We start from the raw sequence: 27,536 nt of genomic DNA, 5'->3' as shown, positions 1-27,536 counted from the left end.
GGGCGCGCACCCTGCTCCACCTGGCCACCCACCTGGCGGGGCCGGAGCGCCACCGCCTCCCGCTGGGCCGCACAGGAAGTTTGGGGGCGGGGACGGGGAGGGACCGAGCGGCCGGACACTGCGCGGGGCCGGGAACTGCCGCCCGCTGGGGCGCGGAGCCTGGAGGCTGGACAGGCTGACGCGCTCGTAGCTCCGTCCTCCGCCCTGCAGCGCAGGTAAGCCTGGGGGACAGGTGAGAGGGGGAAACAAGTGAGCCTGGGAGACAGGTGAGCCGGGTAAGGGACGGGTAAGCGAGGTGGAGGCGGGGGATGAGCCTTGGGGAGGGGGCTGGCCCCTTTCCTCTCCTTCGCTTTTTCGGAAAGCCCCGCCCCAGGGGCCGCGACACTTTGCGGCTCCCTCCCTCCGCAGTGGCTGCCCAGCGGAGACAGCGGGAGGGGACAAAGCCTGGCTGGACCTAGAGCCCCTGACCCCACTCCCGGGCTTCAAGCGTCCCAGCTGCCCGCTCCCTTTTCTCCTCTAAGCCCTAGGGGACACTCCTCACCGTGGAGGGGAACTCTGCAGCCCATTGGGGCTTGAGGGCTGAGAGATCCGCAGGAAGCCCCTGGGACCTTTGAAAGCGGGTGGAGGGAGGGAGCAAACGACCCTCCCAACAACTCTGGAGAATCTGTTGCCCAAACCCACTTTGGTACCAAGTGTAGCAGCCCCAAGAATGAGGACCCCTCCCCACCCTTGTGGGCAGAGGGAGGGGACCTGCTCATTCTTGGCTAAGGAGGGTGAGCTTAGGCTCCTGAAGCTGTGGGTCCCACTGATTCCAAGACCCCTGTCCTAGCTGCCCAACCTCCGTTTCTGCATCCCGGAAACAAGGATCTGTTTTGAGATTCAGCTGAACCTCAGCTCAGCAGGGACCACATCGGTGGTGGGGGTAACTCTGCATCCAACCTGGGGCTGAACAGTCTGCACCTCTTGGTGTGGGGGCTCAGGGGGTGCTTGTCAGGCCAACCTGTCTACCCTGCACCCCCAGTGACTAGTGCTTGGACGTGATGGCCCCAGGTCCAAATACTGGCTCAGTGTGACCTAAGTTACTTAAGCCCTCTGGCCTCAGTTTCCTGTCTGTGAAAGGGGAGCAGTTAGGTGCTGACTCAGCTGAAGCTGGCTCCTCTTTTGGTCGCTGCCCTGATGATGCCCACAGGCTGTAGAAGCCGGCATCACGTCTTGAGCACTACCCAGGGTTTCCCCCGGTCTTCCCTGGCATTGCAGGGGGAATGGTAAGCTGGCAGAGGCCCCTCCCCCCACCCTCTCTTACCTGGGCACCTAGGAGGGAGGAACGTGTGGGGAATGGGAGCATGCCAGTTCCCCAAGGGCTCTGATTCCCCGGGGGGTTAAGAGAGGGGCGGGAGATTGTCTCTGACCCTACACGGAGATTCTCTTCACCTACACGGGAGGAAACCAGGTGCAGAGGTGAGGTGGCGAGACGTGGCTTGCCCCTGAGACGCCTGTCTGTGCGTGACCCATTGGGCATGGCACTCCCCACGTCTGGGTCCCGGAATTTTAGTTTCAGTTTCTGAATGGATCTCAGCTGCTTATCTCCTTTGCCTGAGCCAGTTGCCTTGCCCAAAGCCTCTGACCACCTGTATCAGCGTCTTTATTTCCAGGGAGAGTCGCTGCTCACCCAGGCGTCCCACTGGGGCAGTGAGGATCTAGGTCACGACGGGGCCTGGCTCCTCGCCCAGCTCTCCGCTGACCGTCAGCCTGACCCCAGCAGGTCACATTCCCTCTGCACCTGGTTTCCTTGCCTAGCAGAGCAGGGAAATGTCCACCTTCCAGAAGATCAGTGAGGGGCGAGACATAGGGGTCGTGAAGGTGTTTGGAGGATGCCCGAGGTCACCTGTCCAGGCTGTCTGTCCAAGTCAGCGTTCTGATTTCTTATCCGGGGCTCCTCAGGGGAAACAGCATCTGTGCCAGCCATGCCTGGCACAGTGACCGGGTTTTCGGGGTGGTTGTATTGAGAGACAGGATGGGAGCCATTGGCCAGCTGAGCCAGGAGGGTGGTTTCCGTGATAACCTGCAGTGCCCGGAGGTGTCATAGGTGCACAAGGCCCACCAACCCCCTCCAGCTGCCAGGTCAAGTGCGGCCAGGAGGGTCTCCCAACCCCCATGGAGGCGGGTGAATCTCCAGTTAGCTGAGACAAGGTTTCTCCGCCTCATCACTGCAGACAGTTTTTCCAGATGATTCCTTGTCGTGGGTAGTCCTGTGCCTTGTAGGGTATTGAGCAGCGTCCCTGGGGCTCTACCTGCAGGAGCCTCCAGCTGTCCCAGCCACCTTGCAGACAGAACTGTGTGCTGTGTGGTTTATGAAGCCCAGTCCTGCCCCGGATTCCGTGTGACTCCCAGTCTCCAGCCTGGCCAAGCAGAATTACCTGAGCACGAGGCCATCATGGTGGGTCAAGTTTGCCTGAGCGAAGACAGGGTCATGTGAACAGTGCTGGGGAGGCTGAGCCCCGCCCAGGCGGGGTCTCATCAGCCGGACCTAGAGGAACAGATGCCCCTTGGATGGAGGTGCCGTGGTGACCTCACCCGAGGGGTGGCAGGTCCCATAGTCGGTGCCGTGTGGATCCTGGTGACTGTGAGAGCTCGGTGATCAGAGCCCCAGGCCAGGCAGGAAGACTGCTTCTTCGGGGCAGCCCACGGGATGGTGCTGAGCCTCCTGGGGTCCAAGAAGCCCATCTTTCGGGAAGAACGCAGGCTCCAGGGGTGCTGGGCTGCAAGGGCCCCTGGGCCAGGCCAGCCTGAAAGGCAGAGTCAGGTCAGGGCCAAGTGCAGCTTAGGACTGGACAGGCTGAGTCGGGTCACCTGAGGCTGCCGGAGATGTCCCCACCTCCACCTTCAGCACCCCAGCAGCCCCCTCCTCCCGACCGACCGAGCCCCATGTGCCCCTTACCCAGCTCTGCATGTGTACTGGGGACACAGGGAGGCTGTGAAGGTAAAGTATTAGTCACTCAGTCGTGTCCAACTCTTTGCAACCCCATGGACTGTAGCCCGCCAGGCTCCTCTGTCCATGGGATTCCCCAGGCAAGAATACTAGAGTGGGTTGCCATTTCCTTCTCCAGGGAATCGTCCCAACCCAGGTTTCGAACCCAGGTCTCCTGCATGGCAGGCAGATTCTTTACAGTCTGAGCCACCAGGGAAGGCCCTTACCCATCCACCCCTGCACATGCGCTGGGGACACTCAGAGGCTGCTTAAGTGGCACGGGGGAAGCTACTCCTGTGGTTCCCAGGACCCAGCTGTGGGGGCCTCCCCAACACCCCTCTGAGTTGAAGCCAGCAGAGCGTCACCTGGGAGGGGGCACAGGTGGGTCTGGAGCCTCTGATGGTGCTGCCCTGGTGGATTCTGCTTGCTTGAAGCAAAGTACCAAGCAGGCTAGTTCTCCGCCCAGCTCACCAGGACCTCTTCAGGGAGACGGGATCCCAGAAGAGAAATAGGACAAGTGCCCATAATACTAGCATTCACGTGTCAGCTTGGGAATTGAGCCCAGCTGTTTGTGGGGACATGGACAGGAAATCATCCCTGCTCCTGAAGGATGCACAGACTCCTCAGGGGGACAGAGGGACAGATGGACCACACACAGCCCTTGTCACCATGGACACTGGTTGGGGAGCTTTCCAGGGCTGCCTTTGCTGGGGAGCAGACTTGCCCCTGTGGCTTGAGTGGTCACTGCAGGATGTCTGGCCTCTCTCAGCGACATCATTGCCCAGAGAACATGGCTGGCATTGAGTCTGTGCTCTGGGCCCTCCCCTGTGCTGCCTGCAGGACACCAGGCAAAGGCCAGTTTCCAGTGAGGATGATGAAAGAGAGGCTTTTGGAGCCAGTTGATTGGAGGAGTCCCCAGACACAGTCCCAGTAGGGAATCCCAAAGAGCCTGCCAGGCAGAAGTGTGTGCTTGTGTATATGTGCTCCTGTGTGTGTGCCCACAGGGCACACAGGTCTCCAACCAGGCCATGCCTGACTCCTAAGTGGAAGCCAATGGGGATGTTGAAACAGCACGTGGAATCCTTGAAACAAGAGCAGGCTTCTTTGCATCAAGAGCAGGAGAGAACTCTTGATGGGACCATGAAAATAAACATTTGGTGGAAGACAGGAATCTCCCACAAAGGAGGACGAAAGGCAAAGGAAAGAAGAGGTCTGAAATGAGAAGTTCTCAGCAACAGCTATTCCAGAAAGAGACCAAAGCATCAGAGGTGGGAGAAATGATAAAAAAAAAAAAAAATAGCACCAGAAAACGTGCGGACCTAAAAGGACGCGTGAGCCCGTGGCTCAGGGAGTGAATGCGTATCCATGGCTGCATCCCTCCTGTGAGCAGTAAAGTAAGGGCCCCATACCCTCAGTGACCAGGGCTGGGGAGCCTCCGGTCATGACAAGGAGATGAGGTCAGACCAGCGCTCCTCCATTCCTGAATAAAATCATCTCCAGTGGGACTCTCCAGGCACAAAGACGACATTTTCAAAGGTCTCCTCCTATGACCCTGCCTTGGGAAGGTGCCAGGGGGTGGGCCATAGCTCAGTGGGGAGGGAAGGAGGAAAGGGGAGGACCAGGCTGCAGGGTGGGGGCCAGGGTGCCAGCTCCTGCCCTGAAAGCAGGCAAGGGATGGCCTAACAAGGGAGGTCTGATGCCTGGACCCTGTGAGCACACCATCCAGATGCCTGGGGCAGGGGCACTGGAATGCACGGGAAAATTAACAGGAGGAAAACCAGCCAGTAAACAAGAAGGAATTATTAATGGGAGGGAGGCTGGGCGGGCCAGGCTAAGACAAACACCCACAGGGTATGGCCGAGCTGGGCTGGAGCCTCGTCCGCTGGGCTGGAGACAGTGGGTGATGCCCACAGGTAGGAGATGGAGTAACTAGCTGAGCCTAGTTTGAAATTGGGAGAAAGCCGAGAAGCTGAGAATGGTGCTTTGTGGCAGGCAGGGTGGGGGTGGGGCGTGAGGCGAGGACGCCTGTCTAGGAGGATCAGCCTCTTGGTGCTGTTGGACTTTTGAACCTACGCCCAGGTACCTCTGATCAGCTCAACCCGGAGAGGAAGAAGACGGGCCCTGCGACGGCTGCAGCCCCAGGAGCCAGCTCCAGCCAGGCCCAGGCTCTGGGGTTCATGCAGAGTAGGGATATCAGCCCACACGCCTGGCACAGTGCACCCCTCCTTCAGGCCTGGGTTCCGGTCCGGTGGCACCCCAGGCCTGTGGGTGCGGCCACCGTGATTGGAACCCAGGTCACACCCAGCAGGGGCTGGCCTGACTGGCTCCATCTGGTACCTTCCAGCTCCAGAAGAGACTTTGTCCTCTCCTGGGAGAGGCCGTGCCACTGGCCGGGTCTGGGCTGGGGTTTCAAGGAGGGGTCAGGCTTGGAGCCTGAGATGGGGAGGAGTCGGGGAAGAAGGAAGAATGAGGGGCAGGGCGGGGGGTCCATGGGCACCACAGTATTGGTGCAGGCCTCTCAGTGCCTGCAGCGAGTTTTTATAACAGTGTAGCTGCCCTGCAGTAAATACACCATGGCTAGAGAAAAGGACTCAGGGTCTCTCCCGGACACCCCTCGGGTGCGTCTGCCTCACGTGTGTGTGTGTACACATGCTCACATGTGTGTGTGTGCTCAGTTATGTCCGACTTTTTGTGATCCCACAGACTGTAGTCTGCCTGGCTCCTCTGTCCATGGAATTTTCTAGGCAAGAGTACTGGCGTGTGTTGCCATTTCCTAGTCTAATCTGCTTCGTGTGCATAGATGGAAACCTGCAGGAAACCAGTTTCTCAACCCGTCCTGGGTACTGTGCAGCCAAGCTAACAGGGGAGGCGGATGGGGGGAGGTATGGACCCGCCCACGGCTGCCGGCGCCGCCTGCAGAGGCCTAGGGTGGCTGCCCTCCTCAGCCTGGTGACTCAGAATGTCCCCAGGAATGCGTGGGCCGTCGCCCTGCTGTGCGGGTGGCCAGGGCTCCAGGGCCAGCCGCTCCCTGCGGGCACGGAAGCCTGAGCCGCACAGCCTTCCTGGGATGGTTTTAGTGGAGAACCTGTGAGCCGGGGCAGAGAGCGGTGCGGAAAGCCAGGCCTCCGAGGGAGGGGATCCAGTCGTTCCAGCTGCCCCTGTAGGTGAGAGAGGGCAGGACGCGCTCTCCCTCCCTCCCACAGAGATGCTGGGTGAACCCCAGGGTCCTCCCCAGACCTGCAGGGAAAGTGGCATGGGGCACCATGGTGAAGCTCTGAGCCAAGGCTCCCTGCCAGCAGGGCCACCTGGGCCGGTGACCTGGAGCCTTAGTTCTCCATCTGAAACACAGGCTCCCACCCTTGACTGGCCTTTGTAACTTGAGCGTTCAGAAGTTCTACATACATTACTATGAGAAATGGATGAATGGTGGCTATCTTTGTTTCCCTTAAAAGTAAATAGGAAAGAATGAAAGGAGCACATTCCCTCCCTGTTACATTCTGATCCTGTGAGGTTCTAAACCACCAGCTGATCCTCTTGAGGCTCATAGACGACCTTCTCTTCAGCACTAGTGACCCCCCCGCCCCCAGTTGCTCGGTGGCCAGGCCCCTATTCAAGCACTACATGTATAAGCTCCCTGCCCCTCCCAGCAACCTCAGGAAGCGTGGGGTGGGGGGTGATTACTATTGGGCCCACTTTACAGATTTTGAAACTGAGGCATAGGGAGCAGCAGAGGGAAGTGACAGTGGCAATGGGAGAGAAGATCCTCAGGGTGGATTGGTCAGTGGCCTGAGGCTGGTGCCCAAGAGGCCCAGGGTGTGGCAGATGGCGTGTACCCGTCCACACTGGCTAAATGATGTGCTTCCAGCCAGAGTGAGCCAGTCTGTGCTGCAGCAACAAGTAACTCCATCAAGTGCTTAGAAACGCGGTCTGTGGGGCCCTGCTCACCCCAGGCCCATGGGGCTTCATCCCCACGCACATGCCCGCCATCCTCGCTGCAGGGGAAGGCATGGCGGGAATCTTGTGGCAGTTTCTGAAGCTTCTGCCAGGAGGGACATTCATCCTTCTGCCGAGGCCTGGCCATGCTGGGAGGAGGGAAGCGGGTGTACTGTGGACAGATGGGACAGAGGGCTGCCTGTTGGTGAGGGGCGGTGGCTGCCAGGCCAGCCGAGGGCTGGAGGATGGGGGTGGGTGAGGACGGAGAGGATGAAAGGGCCAAGGTGGGGCAGGCTGCTGGGAGGGACAGGCTGGACCATCCGAGGGGATGCGGGCAGAGCCAGCTGTCCTTGGAGGCACCCAACACAGGCCACAGCGGTGCCCAGGGAGCAGCAGTGTGTGCTGGCGCTGCGGGCTCAGGGTCAGAGCTCTGCAAATGTCCCCTCCCTTCTGGGTTCCCGTGCACACCGTGACTGTGCCTGGCAAGACTCTGGAGACGGATTGTCAGCCCTGTTCTAAGTTCAGAAGCCTGGGAAAGGGCGAGTGTGTCTCGGGGCCCAGGGTAACGCTGTGTAGACGACAGCCACAGTGGCTTCGCTGTGTGTAGGGCTGAGAGTCGGGAAAAGGCCATGTAGATGACGGCCATGGTGGTATCGCTGCGTGTGGGGCTGAGACGGGGAGAGTCTGTGTAGACAGCGGACACAGTGGCTTTGCTGCGCATAGGGCTGAGAGTCAGGGAAAGGCTGTATAGATGGTGGCCACAATGATTTCGCTGTGTGTGGGGCTGAGATTCGGGGAAAGGCCGTGTAGACAACAAACATGGTGGCTTCTCTGGGTGTGGGGCTGAGAGTCAGGGAAATGCCATGCAGATGACGGCCACGGTGGCTTCACTGTGTGTGGGGTGGAGAGTCAGGGCAGTCAAACAGGCCTGAGTTCAGATCCTGGATCTGTCGCTTCCTGCCCTGGGTCCCGGGTGGGACTGGCCCCAGCCTCTCTGCCCAGTGAGAATGGAGACGTGGTGCCCTGCGGGCTGGATGAGACATCACACCTACACCCGCCCCTCAGAACCTGGCCTCGAGTACCCCAGGGGGTGCAGCCGCGCTGTCTGCTACAGGCCTCAGAAAAGTCCAGCAGGCAGAACTGTTGATTGTTCTCTTGTTGGCCGTGGGAAATGGTGCCAGGAGACCAAGTGGCTCTTCCAGTCCAGATCTTTGTGGTCCCAGGCTACACACCTGCACTGCTGCAAACTTACCCCGCAGCAGAGGGAGCACAGAGGCGTCGCCAGGCCAGCCTCTCTGCAGTCTGTGTCTGCCTGGTCCCCAAAGCTCAGACAGCCTGTCGTCCACCCGGGTCCCTGAAGGTCTGTGCTGTCCCAAGCTTTCCCAAGTGCCTCTGGCCAGCTGTGTACTGACTTCCTGGGGACTCCCGGAGACTGTGGGCGATATAACAGCCAGCTCGGCTTCAGGTGGCAAAATCAGCCTTTGAGCACCGGATCCTGGTTGACTGTACCCCGGGCTCCGGCTGGATCGGGGCTGCCCTCACCTCCATCCTTTCCCCCAGGGTCCCGCAACCATTCAGCATGTCCCAGCGGTACTCGGACAGCTCCGTGGAGGAGAAGCTCCTGGAATACCGCTTCCACTCGGAGCTGCGGCTAGATGCCAAGGGGAACCCAGCATCTGGGCTCCCAGTGGTCCGCAGCTCCCTGCACAGCAGGACCAATACTGCCTTCCAGCCAGACACCCCAGCGCCCCCGGAGCCGGCCCCCGAGTCCCAGGAGCCCAGGACCGTCATCCTGAGCACGCAGAGCCCAGCAGCCCTGAAGATGGGCACACAGCAGCTGATACCTCGGAGCCTGGCCGTGTCCAGCAAGGCTAAGACCCCGGCCCGCCACCAGAGCTTCGGGGCAGCCATGCTCAGCAAGGAGGCTGCCCGGCGGAACCCCCAGCTCCTCTCGGCCCCCAGCTTCTCCCTGGATGACATGGACTTGGACACTGGTCCCGGGGGGATGCTGAAACGAAATCTGAGGAACCAGTCCTACCGGGCAGCCATGAAGGGCCTGGGGTCTCCGGGCAGTGAAGGGGGCCCTGTCCAGCTCACGCCCAAGCTCCAGGCTCTGGCTGAGGAGCCTAGCCAGCCTCCTCGACCTGCAGCCAAAAATAAGGTAGGAGCCCCGTCTCTCTGGTCAGTGGTTGGAGGGAGGTGGGAGGGGTTCTGACCACACCTTCACATCATCATGCAAGTGCCCGCTTGCACAGGCTCCTGGGGGGATTCATTCCTGTTAGCCCAATAGCTGCTCTATGAACAGAGTGTGAATGTCCCCATTTTATAGATGAGGCAGCGGAGGCTTCGGTCAGGAAGTTGAAAGCATCCCGGCTCTCAGCCACAGCGGGGAGCAGTGCGTGAGGCGGGCGCTCTGAGCCCCAGGAGGGAGCTAGCCTGTCTGGAGGACAGGTTTCAGTGGTGGCTTTGCTGCATCAACTGGCCTGGGATCTGTCTGCCCAGGGCTTCCTGTCAGGGACTCAGGGGGGCTGATGACAGGTCCAAAGTTGGACGCTCCCCTGCATACTGTCCCTTGCTACCCTGCCTGACAGCCGACTCAGGGCTCTCTGTGCCCAGGGTGCCATCCTGGTCACCTCCTCCACCATGGGCTCCTGCCCAGACCATAAGCGCTGGCCCTGATCTGGGAGAAGCCCAGACCACCTCCTGGTGATGCTGCAGGCAGAGGGGAGGGGAGGACCTGAGTCATTGTCCTCAGGCTAGAGACACCCCTGGTGGCAGAGGCACCCCTGCCGTACCTGCCTGAGAGCCTGGACCACAACTCTCCACACCCGCCCTGGGCCAGGCCTGCGGGGTCCTCATCATTAATGCTGGCTTTGTGCCTCCAGCCGGCACTTCCTGAGCCCTCAGCCACCGGGTTGACAGGCCCTGGGAAAGCTCCCGGGATGGTGGGGTACAGGGTGTTATGGGGTCACCATGCGCTGGGCTCAGGGTGCTGAGAGAGCACAGAGGAGGGGGTCCCCAGGAGCTCAGGGCCCTGGGGGAAGGGGCCCCAGAAGAAAAAGGATTAAAGCAGAACCATGGACACAGGGGGAGGGGAGTAGGTGGAGGAGGGGTCAAGGCAACAACAGGCACCCAGACCTGGAGGCGGAAGGGATGGGGGTGCTGGGCGAGGGTGGGGGATGCTGGGTGGGGGGTGGGGTGATGGGTAGCAGGGGCAGCAGCCAAGTGCGCTGGGAGCACCATAGCCCTAACCAGCACGGGGAGTTTCAGGCCCCAACTTGTTTTGAGAAACCATCTTCTTCTTTCCTGGAAGCCACAGACCTGCGAGGTCAGGGGAAAAGGATCCTGGACAAGGAGGCGGGCTCAGAGCAGCAGCTGGAGGGTCCAGGGTGTGGGGCCCCGAGAGCCCTGCCCATCCCGAATCATCCCTGCAGACCCATACCCCATCAGCTGCAGGGACCCCAGCCTGTGCTGGGACTGGATGCTCACCTGCCAGCCCTGCTCCTCCTGCCGCCCAAGGTCCCAGACCTGGGGGGCATGCATGCAGCCCCAGCTCCCCACCCAGCACCCCTCATGGTCATCTCCCAGCCACAGCTGTAATGTCCAGCCTCCCTCCAGGCCTGGTCGTGATGCCCCACTTTCATGGGCATCCCCCGTGTCTACACGCCTCCACCTCCAGGCAGCCCTCCTGAACCTGCCCAGCCCTCGGTAACCTGCCCTGCCCACTCTGAGCCCCCATCCCATACTGTCCTACCTGCCCTGGCCTCTGCTTGGTGGCCCTGCATCCCTTGTGGAGCCGACATTTATTGTGCACCTTCTGCATGCCCAGCGGAGCACCTCCCATCAGGCGTGGTGTCATGCTTGGAGTGTGCAGTGGTCTCTGGGCTGGGAGAAGGGAAAGCTGTGACCCTCGCCCACCCCGCCTCCCACTGACCACCTGTGTGTCTCTCTGCACAGAAGGTGCTGGGGCGGAAACGTGCCCACAAGGGCTCCTTCAAAGACGGTGAGTGCAGCCGAGGGACCCCCTCGGACAGCAGCAGCCAGACTGGGCCGGGGGCTGCTCTCACTGGGGAGGTGGTGAACGTCTTGGGTGGGATCCCTCCAGGGTCTGGTGGTCCATCTGGCCCTGCAGCTCTGATAAGCCTGGAAAGTTCCCTTGGACCCTGCCATGCCAGGGGTGGGGCAAGGGCAGACAGGCCCCACGCTCACTCGCAGGAGCTGTCTGTCACACACACCTTGTGCACCAGGCCCTGCCAGTGAGACCAAGGCCTGGGCAGCAGTCACACCGTCCATGGGACCCCAGTGTTGGAGGCTTGGGGCCATGGGTGATGGCTGGGCGTGGCAGGGCCCAGAGCAGGGCATTCACCCTGGGTGGGCTGCCTCCAGGACCCCCTTGGAGTTGGAGGGGTAGGTGCCCTCCCAGCCAGGATGGAGCCACTGATGGGTATGAGAGGCTCCAGCTGGACAGGCCTCTCCTCAAGCCCCAGCCTCTGTGGACAGCATAGGCCCGGGCTTAGGGAGGCGTCAGGATCAGACCCCAGGAGAGCAGCAGCAATGCCCCAGGTCTCGGGGCCGTTTGGAAGGGAGAGGCTTGTCTCAGTTGCCACTAGCTAGGCACCTGCCCAGTGGGGCTGCCATGTGCGGCCACTGCGGAGCACCCTCGGTCCCCTGCATCCCCCAGGCCGTGCAGTTTGGTCCCTGCTGCGCTCCAATTTGTCTGCTTAGCCCTGGTCCAAAGGTGCCACATTTGGCACAGAGACACCCTGGGCTCCCAGCACCGCCATGCGAACCAGCCGGTCCGAGAGGAGCCCACTCTGGGGGGCCCTGCACCACCTGACGCTCTCAGGGCCTCCTCGGGGGGGGACTCGACCTGTGTGTCCCTGGGGGAGCCAGACCGTTCAGAGCCCCCAGGCCTACAGGTGACACGCCCCCTATCCCCAGACCCCCGGTTGTACCAGGAAATCCGGGAGCGAGGCCTGAACACCAGCCACGAATCCGACGATGACTTGCTCGATGAGCCCCCCAGCCCCGAGGGAACCCGGAAAGTGGACGCCCCCATCGTGGTCAAGAGCTACCGGCCCCCCCAGATCACCTGGAGCCAGCTCCCAGAGGTAGGGGCTGCAGTGGCGGGGAGAGGCCATGGGTGATCCTCCCAGTGAGCGGGGAGCCTCCTAGAAGCACTTCGTCTGTGCTCACTTTTCCAGGGCATCTTGCTGATGCCTCAGAGCTGGCCTGCCCCATGGGGCACCTTTGAGGGGTTACTGGGGGAGAGGTTAGAGGCAGCTGTCATCTGTGTGTGTGTGACAGGCATCCCACAGGTGAGTTGTAATGCCCTCTGCTCCGGCTCATGCTGACCTGTAGGGAGCTGTGGGCATGGGGCACCCCTTCCCAGGGCGCTGACCCTGAATTGTGCCTGGAGGGTCCGAGTGAGGAGGCAGGAAGGGAGGGAAGAGGCCAGACTGAAGCCACGTGGCACTACCAGGCCCACCGCCACCTTCCACATCTGAAAATGGGGTTGGTCCCCTCCAAGCAGGGCGGTGGGGTCTCGGTGGAGAGTGTAGCTGAGACAGAGGCCCCCGAGCTCTAAGCGGAGAGGCAACTCTCGCTCCCCAGGAAGGTGCAGCTGGTCCGGGGCACACAGGCTGCTGCCCCATCCCCTGGGAGCCAAGGAACAGCTACAGGGCAGGCTGTGGGCATGGTGGGCAGTGGGGTGAGGGCCCCTGGCTGCCCCTTCTGTCTGTGGTATGACAAGGCTCCTCATCCACACCCCGCGGGGCACGAGGGGGGCTGAGGCACTCCAACCGCCTACTGAGCTCCACGACACTGCCTGCCGTGGGGTCACCAGCCAGGGAGGACCCCTTCTGGGGCGGGGTGAGGGCAGACAGCTGAAAAGGGCTGGAAATGCACGTGTGTTCCCACCTGCCTGGGTCCAGCTGCCTATATGGACATGACCTCCGGTGTCAGAGGTGGGTCAGGATGCTGCACCCTAGAAGGGTATCTGAGGTTCTGCTCTCGGTCATCTGAGCTTGGGGTGTCTCAACCCAGCCTCTGGGCCGAGGAGGGAGCTTGGGACTTACCTTCCCAGCCCAAGCGCTGGTGGCAGCCTCCGCCCAGGCTGGTAGGGAGGGGAGAAGGATCCAGTGGCCCTAGTCCTGTAGTGGGCTCCCCCGATGGTCTGCAGGGATGTGACCTGATTGAGCAGGCCACACTCTAGCCAGGGCAGCTGGGGGCCAGGGGGTCTGAAGGGTAGAGAGAGGGGCAGTGCGCCTTGCTGGAACACTGTTAACCCTACCTCCCGGGCAGGGTGCTGACTCACCTGGCCCAGGTGTGCCTGAGTCACGGCCCTGCGCCCCCTCACGCCCCTCAGCTTTCCTGGGGCTCTTTGCCTCTCCACCATCACCACCTCCCACCTGCCACCCCAGGCAGCTCTGTAGGACAGGGCCCCCACACTGCCTCGGGTGCCTGCTGGCCTTTCCCTCTGGACACCCATGCTCTCTCTTGGCTGCCCCGGGCACTTCCCAGGGGAGGTTTCCACAGCGAGGAGAGACGTGGGTGATGGGACTGAGGCGGGACAGGCCAGCTCAGCAGCCCCACTGTGCCAAGCCATGAGGGGCAGCTCTGCCATCCACGCTGGCTCTAGTCCGATGAGAAGATGAGCATCTGGAAGGTACATCCCATGATTCAAGCCTTGCTGTCTGCAGGTGGTGGAGTTGGGCATCCTGGAACAGCTTCCGGCTGAGGAGCGCAAGAGGCAGGAGGTACGGGGTAGGTGGGGCGCCTGCTTCTGACAGCCCAGACAGAGGCAGGGACAGCAGTCATGGTGATGTCACCCACTCACTCATTGCCCATTTCCTGGTACCAATGATGGCTGATGCCCTGGGCATGGTGAGAGTTTGGAGTGACTACCATTATCCACTTTCCACACGAGGGTGGGAGTCCTTGCCAGAGTGCAAACCCAGGAGAGCAGCTTACCACCCACCTCCACCACCACAGCTGTGCTGACAGCCCCAGCCAGGTCCTGTCCAGGGTGCCCAAGTCCTGCGCCCCCATCATATCCCCACAGCCTGAGCGCTTGTCACCACCACACCCTGGGCCAGGCCCCCGTGTGGCAGGGTGGCTGCGGGCAGGGCCAGGGGGCACAGCTGCCCCACATCCGCTCTGCTCTCACCCCAGGCCATCTTCGAGATCCTCACGTCCGAGTTCTCGTACCAGCACAGCCTCGGCATCCTGGTGGCCGAGTTCCTGCAGTCCCGGGAGCTACGGGCAACCATGACCCAGATGGAGCACCACCACCTCTTCTCCAACATCACAGACGTCCTGAGCGCCAGCCGGAGGTGAGGCCCAGCCCGGAACCCCGACAGTGGCCCAGGCTCTCAGGAGGGTGGGAAGGCCGGGGCTCCGAGTGACCCTGGTCTGCAGTGTGAATGGACGGTCTGGAACTACCTTGCGAGGGCAGGAAGCACAAGGACCGCAAGGGCCCTGCAGCCACCAGGAGCTGGCCCCAGGGCACACAGAAGGCAGAAGGCCAGTGACAAGGCATGAGGTGCCTGCAGAGTGGAGCAGGCGGGGGCAGCCTTGAGTTGCAGGCCGGGGTCATATTCCACAAGGAGGCGTCTGGGGCCCGGCCCAGGGCTCTGGTTGCAGGGCCGGGAGGTGGAGGAGGGGCCAGGTGTGCAGCTGCAGGCCTGGGCCTGTGTGTGTGTGTGTGTGTGTGTGTATGTGTTTACTTCCGTGGAGGGTGAGGTCCAGTCAGCACCCATGTGGTCCGACCCCACGCTGCCCTGCATCCTAGGCAGCCCCGTCACACCCTCTGCGGTCTCCCTGAGCTCGGCGTCCTCTCCCTAACCTAAGGGGGAGGTTACTCAGTCTGCCTACCCCCTTGCAGATTGGGGTGAAGTGTGGGAAATGATGAGGTATTGGACCCCCCTCACTGAGTACTCCCAGTCTGCTGTCCCAGGGCTCCCACGGAACCCAGGGCCATCTCCCTCCTGGGATGGCACTTCCCACAGGACTCCAATGACTGGCTGTGGGAAGTCTGAAGCCCCTGACTCAGTGGGGGCCTGGGGTGGGCCACCCCCTTCTGCAGCTCTGACCTTTGTCCTGTGTCCCCAAGCGTGGCGGGGCTGAACACATGGACCCTGCTCTTTCTGCCTTCCACAGACCCCAGACTCCATCCCTGCCCCCTAGTGGGGTGTCACGGCCTCCCTGAACCTCTGAGCTGGCCCTGGTAGCTCTTAGCCACTCCCAGAGGCCTCCCCAGGAACTGGCTATTTGGGGTCAGCTGCTGAGGGCCAGCTCTCCCAGACCTTTCTCGGTGTCACCTGTGAGAGGCGCTGACCATTGTGGGCTGCCCATGCACACAGACGTGTGTGTGGTCCTTCATCCAGGCAACCAATCCTCCCTCTTGGGGCAGGATCTGGAGGGGTCCCCATCTGCCCAAAGCGGGAGTTCTCAGAATGCTCCCACTTACAGGAAGGGCAGCCCCATCATGAGTGGAGGGTCAGGCTCGGGCCCAGTGAGTGGGGGCCTGCGGACCCCTGCCCACCTCCAAGCCAGGCCTCATTCCCCCTCCCTGAGACCCTCACCAGGCTTACCAAGGATAATAAGAGCCAAGGGCTCCAGGGCAGGGAGCCATAGATTGGTGAGGTTTCCGATCTTCCTCCGGGGTGGAGGGACCTGTCACGGGTCCTGGGTGGGGCTGCTGGGGGCTCCTTGGTGTCCTCAGAATTGGAACCTGGGCCCTCCTCCCTCCCCTCCCCCTGCTCCCCATACTCACCCCGGGAGGATGGTAAGGACCGTGCTGGACTGGCTGCCTGGGCCAGCTGGCTTCCCCACGTGGGGCAGGTCTTGCTCGGGACTCTGCTATATGCCCTTGAAGATCAGCTGGCTGTCTTATCTCCCAGACACCGCCCCGGCCGGTCCCGCCAGCCCCACTCAGCAGGCTCTAAGAGTCGGATGTGGGTAGAGACGCTCGCTCGTAGCTTGGAGCCCGGGGTTGGTCTAAGCAGCTGGCATGGGGAGGGGTTTTGAGACAAAGGGCTTTGCACAGGGGCAGAGCTCTTGGGGTGGGAGGCCCCTAGCTGCCTTGCCCAGGGCCTGGTCACGTGATGAGGCCTCGGGGTCCACCACCTTCTGGCTGTGCAGGGTGCAACCAAGGCTCCAGCCAGCAGCTGACACCACCGGTGACCTGACGCGGGTCCAGCCAGGCCCAGCCGCAAGGCAATGGATACCTGTGGGAGCGGAACCCTAGGCAGCCCTGGGTTAGCACCAGCCAAGCTCACTTATCTTCACCTCCCTCCCCAAGTCCCCAGTTATGGATGAGCCTCAGCAGGGACTCCAGCAGGAATTGAGGGTTTTCAATCACCTGCAAGGAGCAGAACCCCTGCTCCGGCCCTGAACTAGGCAGAAGGGGCCAGGCCTCCAGCCAGATCTGGGCATTTCTGACCCAAGTCCCAGGGAATCAAGTCAAAGCGACAAATTCTTGGTCCTACCTGTCTGCATCCCATGATGCCAATTAGAATCTGTGCCAGAATCTCACAGGGAGTGGCCTTGGATTTGGCCATGGGTATATGCCCAGTTATTTCAGGTTTCAGGAGCTGATCTGGGGTTTTCCGAGGAGCGCCTTGGGCAGCCAACCCACCTGGTGCGCACTGTGGTGGCTGAGTGTGTGTGTGAGTGCGTGTGTGTGTGCGCGTGCGTGCATGACCGTGGACAGACCAGCAGCTCCTGGCCCCCCATCCCCACACCCACAGGTTCTTTGAGGACCTGGAGCGGCGACACAAGGCGCAGGTGTGCGTGGAGGACATCAGCGACATCCTGGAGGAGCACGCGGAGCATCACTTCCACCCCTACATCTCCTACTGCTCCAACGAGGTCTACCAGCAGCGTGCCCTGCAGCGGCTGACGTGAGCCGGCCCGGGCCCGCAGGGTGGGAGGGGGCCTCGGGAGGAGCAGGCCCCTCGCCTCACTGCTCGCAGCCCAGCTTCTGCGGCTTCCCTCTGATTCCCGTTTCTGGACCAGCCGGGCCGCCCGCCGCAGCTGAGACCCCGTTCATTGTTGCAGAAGCAGCAACGCCACCTTCCGGGAGGCCCTGCGGGCAATCGAGCAGCGGCCGGCGTGTGGGGGTCTGCCCATGATTTCCTTCCTGATCCTGCCCATGCAGAGGGTCACCCGGCTGCCCCTCCTGACCGACGTGAGTGCCCGGCCCTGGCCCAGGCCTGGCATTGCTCCTCCTGACCTCGCCGAGTGTCTGTTACATATGATTGTGAAGACAATTATAAGATGACTTTAACCGCCATGGTGACCATGGCTGCCCACAGAGCTTTCTCTGCTGGTAGCTGCTCCAGCACTTGGCGGGTTTTGTTCACTTTCCTGGTGGGTCACGGGGTACATTCACATCCCGAGTCCGATTTGGTGTCGCCCAGACCCCTGCCGAGTGTCAGTCCAGGGTTGTGACTGCCTCCAACCCAGAGCCCCTCGGTCAGTTGTCCTGTGTGGACCTGGGGTGACCCAGTCTCTGTCACCATCCCCAGAGGCTCCCTGGAGTGGCTCAAGCTCTGAGATGCCAGCTCAGTACGGCAGGCACAGAGCATGTACACACATGCACACAAGGGCCCAGCTGAGCTCTGAGAGGCAACCTGTGGCCCATGCTTCCTGGGTCAGCGTCCCAGGCAGACAGGATATCAGACCCTCCGGGGCCCTCTGGGACATGGAGAAATAGAGGCTTGGGGCCCTCCCTGCTGGATGAGGACAGCCAAGGACTGAAGGGGTGAGGCCTGGCCGGAGCCCTCTGAGTGCCCCAAGGTCTGGCACTGGTTGGGGAGCCCCTGCCCCAGGGAGGCCGCTGAGCCAGGGTACAGGAGGCTGCTCGTGGCTTCTCACATGCAGTGTCTTCCTGCAGACACTCTGCCTCAAGACGCAAGGCCACCCCGAGAGGTACAAAGCAGCCAGTCGTGCGCTCAAGGCCATCAGCAAGGTGAGGAAGACCCAGAGTAGGAGGGGGCGCATATATGAGGTGGGGACCCAGCCCAGCCTGACTGCAGAGACCCTGAGGGCGGGGCAGGGAGGGTTTCCAGGTGGTCCCTCCCAAGCTCCTTGCGTGCTGGTGGGGAAACTGAGGCCCAGAGAGAGTGGAGCTCACACAGTCAGTGGGCCTGGGCAGGACGGGGACTAGGGCAGCCATGAGGGCCAGTGCCGTAGGCAGCCAGGCCAGGTTGGACGAGGGGTGGGAGTGGGGAGCCAGGCCGTGGCCCAGCCCGCGGCAGCCGCTCTCCTGTGCGCGCCCCGCAGCTGGTGAAGCAGTGCAATGAGGGTGCCCACAAGATGGAGCGCATGGAGCAGATGTACACGCTGCACACACAGCTGGACTTCAGCAAGGTCAAGGTAGGTGCCCCCCAATCCCGCCCCGGTCCCGGCCCTGCTGAGGTCAGGGGTCACTGTCCCCAGGCTGCAGGCTGGAGACAGGCTTCTGGGGGTGATCCCCACCCCCACTGTGAGGCCTGGGACTGAGCTCTGCCTCTGCCTCTCCAGCCCCTTCCCCACCTGAGAGAGGCCCCCTTGGCCACAGAGCTCACTCAGCTCCAGCTCTCCTGCCTGAGGCTGGCAGGGCAGGTGGGCCTCTCTCCAGTCTGTGCCCCTACCCCCAGGGCTGCAGGAGCAGAGGGCAGACCCGGCGACTGAGTTGGGGAAGCTGGCAGGCCCAGCCGCAGGGCTCACCCTGGGCTAGGGCTCCTTGTCAGCTGCGCTGGGAGCCAGGGCTGGATGACCTCAGAGCCACTCAGCTTCCCTGTCCCTGGCAGGTCTGAAGGTCCGGTGGTGGAGGTCTCGGCATCCTACAGTGCCTCCCAAGCAGGCAGAGCTCAGACCTCTGCCCCCACAGCTCCTCCACCAGCCCACAGACTAGTGCATCCTTGTGTGGTCCAGGGACTGCCCTAACCACTGCCCATGGCAGTGGGACCTGCTGGCTGGAATCAGGGCCTGAAGGCAGCCTCTCCCCACGCCCCCTCCCCCGCCTCCCTGCCATACTAACCTTGCTACTCCACCCCAGCCGGTATGCAGCAGAGCCCTGCGGGCAAGGTGGGGTGGGCTGGAAACTCAGAGGGAGCCTGGGGCAGCTCTGTGGGTGGGGCCTCAGCTTATCATCAAGTGGACTGAGCTGCTGATCTCCAGTCTGCAGAGGCAGCTGGGCAGGCCGGAGCCAGATGGGAACCCGCCATGGGCAGGCGGGAGGGGAGGACAGTGGAGCTATGGAAGGGGGACATGGAGGCTCAGACAAGGGCAGCAGGCTACTTGAGGGTGGGTCAGGGTGGGCTTCACAGAGGAGGCATTTGAACCCTTGGCCAAGGTCCTGATCCTCTCCCTGGCCGGGCAGCAGAGTTCATGTTTGGAGTGAAATATGTCCCTGGCCATTGCAAAGACCCAGACTCAGGCCAGGCTGACCCCTGAGCGGGGCTCTTACTCCCTATCCGCATCTCTCAAAACTGGAGGACTTGGGGGCAGGGGAGCAGCAAGCCCAGGTTGGGGCGAGGGGGCTCAAAGCCCCTATAAGGGGTGGGGTATGGGGTGGGGCATGTCTGGGAAGCAGAGGCTGGTGGGCAGGCCCTCCCAGCTTCCCTCAACCACCCCCCTGCGTAGTCTTCTCTGTCTGCCTCTCCCCATCTCTTGCTAGCTTAGCAGACCAGGGCGTCGGTGCTGGCCACGGTGACGTGAGACTCCTGTGGGCAGGGATGAGGTGTCCTGCCTGCCTGTGCCTCTCATATGTCCCCCTTAGCCCAGCCTGATCTCTAGGCCACGGAGCGGGGAGGAACTTCATTTACAGGAAAGGCACCTGGACACCAGTGTGGTCCTGCACATCAGGGGGCCCCTCGCAGTCTGCACAGGTGTGGCCAAGCCACCTGGTTCAGAGAAGCCCTCGGCAGGTGCCCAGTGGGCCTCTAGGCCTGGCTGGAGGATCCTGCTGAGCAGGATCTGGGTCCTGGCCTGGCACAGAGCTGCTGCCCCATGGGGCTTCTGTCCGCAGGCTGAATGGCCCTTTGTTTGAGGCCTGGATATTAGCTCTCCCTTCCTCGATCTAGCCCCAGGGAGGCCTGGTCACCCTGTTCTCAGAGGCAGGGCTTTGTCCCCTCGGTTGCATATCCCTGCCCCCCAGGACTCATCCCAGGAGCCCCTGTGAGACTCACCCCAACTCTGCGTTGCCCCCTAGTCCCTTCCTGCCCCACCCCCCCAGGACTCACTCCATCTCCACCCTGCCCGCAGTCCCTTCTTGCTCCTACCAGGACTCACCCCATCTCTACCCTGCCCCCCAGTCCCTTCCTGCTCCCACCAGGACTCACCCCATCTCCACTCTGCCCCCCAGTCCCTCCCGCTGATCTCTGCCTCCCGATGGTTGCTGAAGCGCGGGGAGCTCTTCGTGGTGGAGGAAGCTGGGCTGTTCCGAAAACTCGCCAGCCGGCCCACGTGCTACCTGTTCCTGTTCAATGACGTCCTGGTGGTCACCAAGAAGAAGAGGTGGGTCCCCGCCCTGGACGCCAGGCTGCATGGCCCTGGGATGAGGAGCGGGCAGCAGCTGTGGCCTTGGAGCGAGGGAGGTGGGCTGGGGCCGGCCCTTGGGAGCACCCTTCCAGCTGCCTGGCCCTCAGACTGCCCACAGACCCCTGCAGCATCTGGCCAGTCACCTATCTCCCTACAGCGAGGACAGCTTCATGGTCCAGGACTATGCCCAGGTGGACCACATCCAGGTCCAGAAGATGGAGCCCTCAGAGGCCTCTCTGCCTGGGGGCGGCAACCGCAGCTCCTCTGTTCCGCACCCCTTCCAGCTGACCCTCCTGCACAACAGCGAGGGCCGCCGGGAGAAGATCTTGCTGTCCTCCGACTCCGCGTAAGACGGGAGGGCTTCCTAGAGGCGGGGGGACCCTGAGAGCTCCGTGGGGACAGGAGGCTGATCCAGGGCTCCCAGGCACTGCACTGTGCCAGGGCCAGCCCAATTCTCATGCAGTTCACACTCTTGGGCTTGGGGGAGGACATGCCAGTGCAAAATGTGCAACTCAACTGTCCTTTGTGTCCAAGGGGGCGAGAACTAAGGGAAAACAGGCAGAGAAGGGGGGGTGCCTGGTGGGGGCCCTGGGCAGGGAGCTCCAGCAGACCCAGGAGGACAGCAGGGCTGGAGCACAGGGTGGGGACCGTGGGGGACAATGAAGTCAGAACAGTGGGGGGACCAGCACACAGAGAGGTACTGGCCAGGTCTCCACACCTCCACCAGCAGGGCCCCTTTCCAGGAGGGAAGCCGAGGCTCTATTTCCAACAGCGGACTGATGGGGGACAGGGCATCCTGGACCAGCTCCAGGAAGCAGGGCAGCCTGGGTTGTGGGGGTGCAGCTGCTGCCCGAGTCTGTGGCCACAGGCAACTGAGACCTCAGGTCAGCCTGCCTGGGGGAGGTCAGCCTGCCTGGGGGAGGCCTGCCTGCCGCTCCTTCCTGAGTCTGACTTCCTGCACCTCGGCCCCACCCCAGCGCAGTGGGTCAGGCCGACCAGCGGGGTCACCCACTTACACCTCCCACTCAGGGCTGGCTCACCAAAGGGCGCCCGGGCAGCGTAAACCTTCATCCCACTGCCTTCACACCTCGAAGACTGTGGGGGCTCAGGGACCCCCATCTTCCCACCATGTCACACTGGCTCGGGGGGCGTGAAGCAGAGGTCATCAGCTGGTGGGATCGGCCTCGGGCCTCACTCACGCGCACCCTGCCCTCAGGAGTGACCGCGCACGGTGGATCACGGCACTTACGCACCGGGAGAGGCAGGCGCGGGGCCCCCCGAACAAAGGAGGTGAGAGGCTGCCCTGCACACAGCAGGGTTCACAGCCCCTTCCCTGCCCGGGGGCGGGGGTCAGCCTGGAGTGAAGAGGTGCTGTCCAGCCCTCAGTCCACCCTGCAGCCTCCCCCAGGGTGACCTGCCCGGGAGGGGCCCTACCCTAGGTACGTGTGTGTCCATCTGGGCACACAGACCCAGCACTGGCTCAGGACCTCGTCCTCCCAGCTGCCAAGTGACCGGGGAAACTGGGGCCCAGGAGCTGGAGTGGACTGGCCCGTAGAGCTGTCACCCAGCCCGGGCCCTGCCTGGCCCCTGAGAAGCCTGGAGCGCCCCCTGCTGGCGCTGAAGGCGGGAGCAGCAGGTCCCGCAGCCTCGGGAGGGGTCCCGGCTTTAGCGGAGGAAAGCTGCCCAGTGTCCATGCGCTGGGACACCTGGGGACTCCCAGGCTTCACCGAGACCAGGCCACAGCGGGTGCGTTGGGACAGGAGCCCTGCCCACCCCCTCCCTGAAACAGTCCTGCCGCTGATGCCTGCCCTCCCCAGACCTGCTCCAGGTGGAGATCACTAAGGCCTACCTGGCCAAGCAGGTGGACGAGATCACACTACAGCAGGCGGATGTGGTCTTGATCCTGGAGCAGGAAGATGGTGAGCGCAGGGTGATGGGCCTGGGGGGGTGCACGGGTCGGGGGAGATGGGCCTAGGGGTTGCTCGGGGTGGGAGAGATGGGCCTGGGGGGTGCACAGGGGGGCGATGGATCTGCGGGGGGTGTACAGGGGGGCGATGGGCCTGGGGGTTGCATGGGGGGATGGCCCTAGGGGGTGCACGGGTGGGGAGAGATGGACCTGGGGGGTGCATGGATTGGGGGAGATGGACCTGGGGGGTGCACAGGGGGTGATGGACCTGGGGGGTTGCATGGGGGGGCAGTGGGCCTGGGGGCTGTACATGGGGTGGGGGAGCAATGGGGCTGAGGGGGTGCACACGGGGGCAATGGGCCTGGGGGGGTGCATGGGGGGGTGATGGGCCTGGGGACTGTACACGGGGTGGGGAAGTGATAGGCCTGGTGGGGTGCACAGGGCAGGTGATGGGCCTGGGGGATGCACAGAATGGGGGACAATGGGCCTGGGATTTGCATGCGGCTGGCGGAGAGGAGGGGCCGACAGGCTGGTCTGAGAACCCTGCCCACAGTTCAGAGCACAGCGGTGTGGGCAGCTACCCCAAGTCTCCTAAGGAAGCAAGCACTGCATGGGCTCACACTGGGCCCAGGGCGCCCTTCAACAGCCTGCCTCAAGGCTGTCTTCCCATGAACCAGAGTCTCCGGCTCGAAAGTGGGTTCCTGGTCACTCCGTGTCCTAAGCAGGAGATTAGCCCCTGCGAGCAGCTGCTCAAGACGGGCCAGGCTGGTTGGAGCGAGCTCAGCCCCTGAGGCCAGTCAGGGCCGAGCACCTGCTGGAAGACCAGCTGGCCGCGTGACCTTGAGCAAGGCCACTGGTTTGGGGCAGGGTCAGCTCCAAGGGATGCCTGACCCTGGCATCTTCTGGAACGGTAGCTCTGCGGGCTGAGGACCCGACTTAGGGGCCCCACCCTCACCTGCCTGGTGTCTGGATCCAGGATGGCTCTATGGTGAGAGGCTGCGGGATGGAGAGACGGGCTGGTTCCCTGAGGACATCGCCCGGAGCATCACCAGCCGCGTGGCTGTGGAGGGCAACGTGCGCAGGATGGAACGGCTGCGTGTGGAGACGGACGTGTAGCCAGGTCTGCCGGCACCTCGCCAGGCCGGGCTGCGGCCGTGCAGTGTCAGTCCACGCTCCAGCAAGTGGCCCCACCTGTTCCTGGGGAGCGTGGTGGGCTGGCCCCTGGGGCCTGAAAGGTCCAAGGCCTGGTGGGCTGCAGCATGGGCTCTGGACACTTCCAAGGAGGATGGTCACACACCCTCGGGGGAGCATCCTCCCGGGGAGCATCCTCCAGGCGAGCTCAGGAGCCATGCCAGCCCTGGCCCCAGGCTGTGTCCCCAGAGGAGCCCTGCCTGACCTGCTTGCTGGCCTCACCCTTCCCCAGCTCCTGGCTGCCCTGTCCTGTCCCCTGTGCACCTGGGGGCATTTAGGCGGTGGATGTGTGACCGAGGCAGATGGCCCTGAGAAGAGTGGGAATCACCTGGAGGGGTCTCCCTCCCATGCCTGTCCTGCCCCAGCCTTAGTGCCCACGGCTGCCCCGTGTTCCCAGAGGTGGGCCAACTGGAAGAGGTGACTTTGTGGTGCCAGCACTGAAGTTGTGACTTTGAGACATTAAAGTATTTCTTCAGCACCTGGATTTGCACATTTGTGAGGCCCAGCAAAGGCTACAGCAGTCCCTGCAAAATTCCCAAAGTGCCATGGGCCAGAACTGGGCCCCCCATGTGTGGTCACCTATGCTGGGCCCCGGGAGCTTGTCTGGGCCCACATTCATGGTCACCCTGTGCCAGTCCTTGGCCTGCCCATCTGTCCACCTGCAATGTTATAGACAGGGTCATTCCCATGAAGCCCCTTGAAGCTGAGCCTGGTCAGTGGGTCTGGGGACTCGGGGACATGGCAGAACCTCTGGCGGAGCCCCACTAGGGTGTTCCCCCCATCCCTCACCTCCCTTAATGGCCCCACTTCCCAGCCAATCTGCTTGCCAAGGACCCCCTGGTACTTGCAGGTGGGTAGAGGTGGGCTGGCCTGGGCTCAGGGCAGGGGGAGAAGTGTCCTGCTCTCCAGGAGAGGGTATGGCCAGCTGGTGGCTGGGTGCTGCTGGGCTAGGTGTGAGAAGGACAGGTCCACTTTCCCAGGAAACCCCTGCCAGCCCTGCCAATTTCCAGCCCATGCCCAGCACCTCTCTTGGCCCTGGCAGCGCGGTCCTTGGGGTGGGGGCTCCCAGTGTTCTGACGATCTGCCAGAGCCCTGCTGGGGCCCTGTCATGCTTATGACAGCTGGGGTGTGGATCCCTGCCACGACCAGCGGAGAGTGACTGGGGGAGACCCGCCCTCTGTTCCTTCCACCCATCCCTGGGGCTGGCTGCAGGAGGAAGGCTGGCAGGGGCCTGAACCAGGTGAGGCTGATCCAGGCTCCGCCCACTGAATCTGATGGTGGGGGTGTTCCACACCAGGAGGGAGGGGCAGCTCCTTCCTTTAACCTCCAAGGTGACCTCCATGGCCTCTGGCAGCTGGAAGAGCCATCCTGAGCAGAGCGTCTGCAGGATGGTGCAGGGCCAGGTTCAGTGTGAGAGGCATGATCTTGGGGGGAGGGATCACCAGAGATCAGGCCCAGCTCCTCCCCCTAGTCAGGTGGGAATCTAGGGGCTCCATTTTCCTATCTGTGAGCTAACTCCATACTGTTTTCTTGGAGCTGCTGAGGGACAATCTGGTGACCAGGGTGAAGAGCAAGGGTGTGTGTGTGTGTGCACACACATGTGTGCACCCTTGGCAGAAGTGGGGGGACAGTGTCACTGTGTAAGCCCTGCAGCACCCCTGCCCCTTCTCTTCCCCTGACCCTCAGGTGGGCAGGCCAGCCCTCGCCCATCCTTTTCCAGGAGTGTTTTTGGTATGATGGAAAAGCTCTGAGGTGCGTCCTCGGTTACTGACCTGGGGTCTGCAGCCTCAGCTGGTTTCCTTCTGCAAAGTGGACGCAGGTCCTGATATGGGACCCCCATCTGTGCCACACACCCCCACCCACTCCCACAGTTGCCACCCGTCCTCCCAGTCACTGGAACCCAGTGGACTTGAAGGCCGACCCTGAGATCCTCTGAAACTGTGAAGGGCTTCACATCTTTTCACCAGATAAATTCTGGTATTTCTGGGGCCTGTTGCCAAGTCAAGTGGGATCTGATGTTGTATTCTGTTTACTAGTGGCATTGAAGAACTGTATATTTTTACGGGTTTTATGCATTTCTATCATCTCTATTTCATGGCCCACTTTGCCAAAGTCTTAAACCCTCCTCATCTGTCTCCTGCCCTCTCCCCTTCCCCACAGGCCTGACAGCTCTTCTTTGTCTAAGCCAGGGCTGTGGCCTGGGGTCTCCCAGGTTCTGCTGGGGTCAGGAGGAGTGAGTGACGATCTGATTCTCCACCTTTGAGGGAGTATGTTCGTTCTTCCCACAAGGGTTACTGGGCCTAACCCAAGTCCTGTCTGAGGGGCCCAGCATGACTCAAGCCAAGCCTCCGCCCCCAGTCCCAGGAAGGAAACAGGCTGTCACTTCAGAGCTGTGGAGACCAGTAATGGGGTGGGGGAAGGCAGGAGCCCAGGGAGGGGACGAGGAGCCCCGGGCGGCCTCCTGGGACTGAGATCCGGAATCCATCGCCTTCCCAAATCGACTAGCAGAAGATTCTTGGCACGCAGCCATCATCGAGAAAGCGCCTCTCTATATCTGTTTTCTAGGAACTTTCATCAGAAAGAGGTGCCGAGGGATGGGATGGGGAGGGAGGTGGGAGGGGGGTTCAGGATGGGGGACATGTGGCTGATTCATGTCAATGTATGGCAAAGAGCAGCACAATATTGTGAAGTAATTAGCCTCCAATTAAACTAATTAATTTTTTAAAAAATCCTCCAAAAAAAAGAGAAAGGGTGCCAAGCTCTATCAAATGCTCTCTGCTTCTACCCAGACCATGGTATGACTCATCCCACCCAAACACCTGGGCACATTTTCTGATGCTAAAGTCCTTGTGTGGCTTTTTTCTATTTGTTCTAGATAACATTCCTGTGTTTATTTTGGCCGTGCTCTGCCACACGTGGGATGTCAGTCCCCTGACCGGGGCCCCCTGCCGTGGGAGCACGGAGTCCTAACCCCTGGGCCGCCAGGGAAGTCCCCGCCTTGTGGTTTCATCAAGTTCAAGTCCCTTTGGATCAAGTGGATGTTATTTTTTTCAATATTTTTGAGTAGCTAGTATTTTACTTAGCCTTTCTGCATACACGTCTGTAAATTTCTTTTCTCGTACTACCATCACCTATTGGAGAAGCCAGTTGGTACTGGCCTCCTGAAATGAGCTGAGTCGAGTTTCCTCTACTTAGTATTTCTGGAAGAACTCACATCAGACAAGTTCCTGTCTCAGGGGTCTGGCCCAGCCCCTCCACCAACATATGATCCAGCCCTCCTGGGGTGGTGACAGGGGGAGGGGGAGAGGGAGCTGTGACAACTATTTGTGTTAACTTAAATTATTGGTTTATTCAAGTTTTTCATTTCCACTTACACTGCTTCTGGTAGTTTATATTTTCCTGAAATGTATCCATTTTTTTTAAGTTTTCAAAGTTATTGGTACCTAGTTGTTCATAATATTCCCTTTTATATCTTACTCTCTGTGTCTGTAGTTAACTTTCCCACCCTCCGTAATTTTTTCTTGCTTAATGTTTAAAAAAAATCATCAACCTTGTTAAATTTTCTTCTTTATTACTGTTCAAAGAAGAAATTTTTGTTAAATGTTCCATTATTTTCTGTTGGTTGAGTATGAAGTTTATAGACCTAAGTATAGATGTGTATATGTATGAATATAAATAAATGAATATAGGCATATATATATATATAGCATGTGTATAAAGATAATTAAAATGTTATCACTGCTGTCTTGCTTTTGTATTGTCTTCTGTATTAATAAATAGCACATTGAAAATCACCAGTTTAATTATTTCCATCTGTTAAACCCACCACTGCTTTATGAGTTTCTGAGCCTCTATGTTTCATGCATGCATGTGAAAATGTTTACATACAGTCACGTACTATGCTTTGCACACACCGTTTTAAAATATCAAAACTCATCGTCCGGCTTTTGGTTTACTTTGGATGTTTATATTTCTGTCCTTCCAGGTATGTGTTTTATCAATAAAATG

At 61.1% G+C, this 27,536-nt stretch overlaps 1 protein-coding gene across 3 annotated transcripts; it reads left to right on the top strand.

The window, feature by feature from the left end:
• Window positions 1–27,536, top strand: ARHGEF16 (Rho guanine nucleotide exchange factor 16). Of its 3 annotated transcripts, none has more exons than XM_065935904.1 (15): window positions 1–215; window positions 8,462–9,062; window positions 10,859–10,904; window positions 11,843–12,012; window positions 13,603–13,659; window positions 14,075–14,235; window positions 16,654–16,806; window positions 16,964–17,093; window positions 17,802–17,876; window positions 18,191–18,283; window positions 20,256–20,407; window positions 20,589–20,777; window positions 21,648–21,721; window positions 22,249–22,350; window positions 23,314–27,536. In XM_065935904.1, exons 2-15 carry the CDS (start codon window positions 8,481–8,483, stop codon window positions 23,451–23,453), a joined length of 2,124 nt encoding a protein of 707 aa, XP_065791976.1. In that variant the 5' UTR covers window positions 1–215; window positions 8,462–8,480; the 3' UTR covers window positions 23,454–27,536. The 3 variants fall into 3 exon arrangements, with proteins under 3 accessions (XP_065791976.1, XP_065791977.1, XP_065791978.1); XM_065935905.1 differs by lacking the exon at window positions 1–215 and adding an exon at window positions 4,818–4,881; XM_065935906.1 differs by lacking the exons at window positions 1–215; window positions 8,462–9,062 and adding an exon at window positions 10,211–10,290.

This window comes from Muntiacus reevesi, chromosome 5 (genome assembly GCF_963930625.1).
Source record: "Muntiacus reevesi chromosome 5, mMunRee1.1, whole genome shotgun sequence".
In the NCBI taxonomy this organism is placed as follows: Eukaryota; Metazoa; Chordata; class Mammalia; order Artiodactyla; family Cervidae; genus Muntiacus; species Muntiacus reevesi.
The sequence above is the reverse complement of the archived record's forward strand: the minus strand, read 5'-3'. Positions and strand labels throughout refer to the sequence as shown.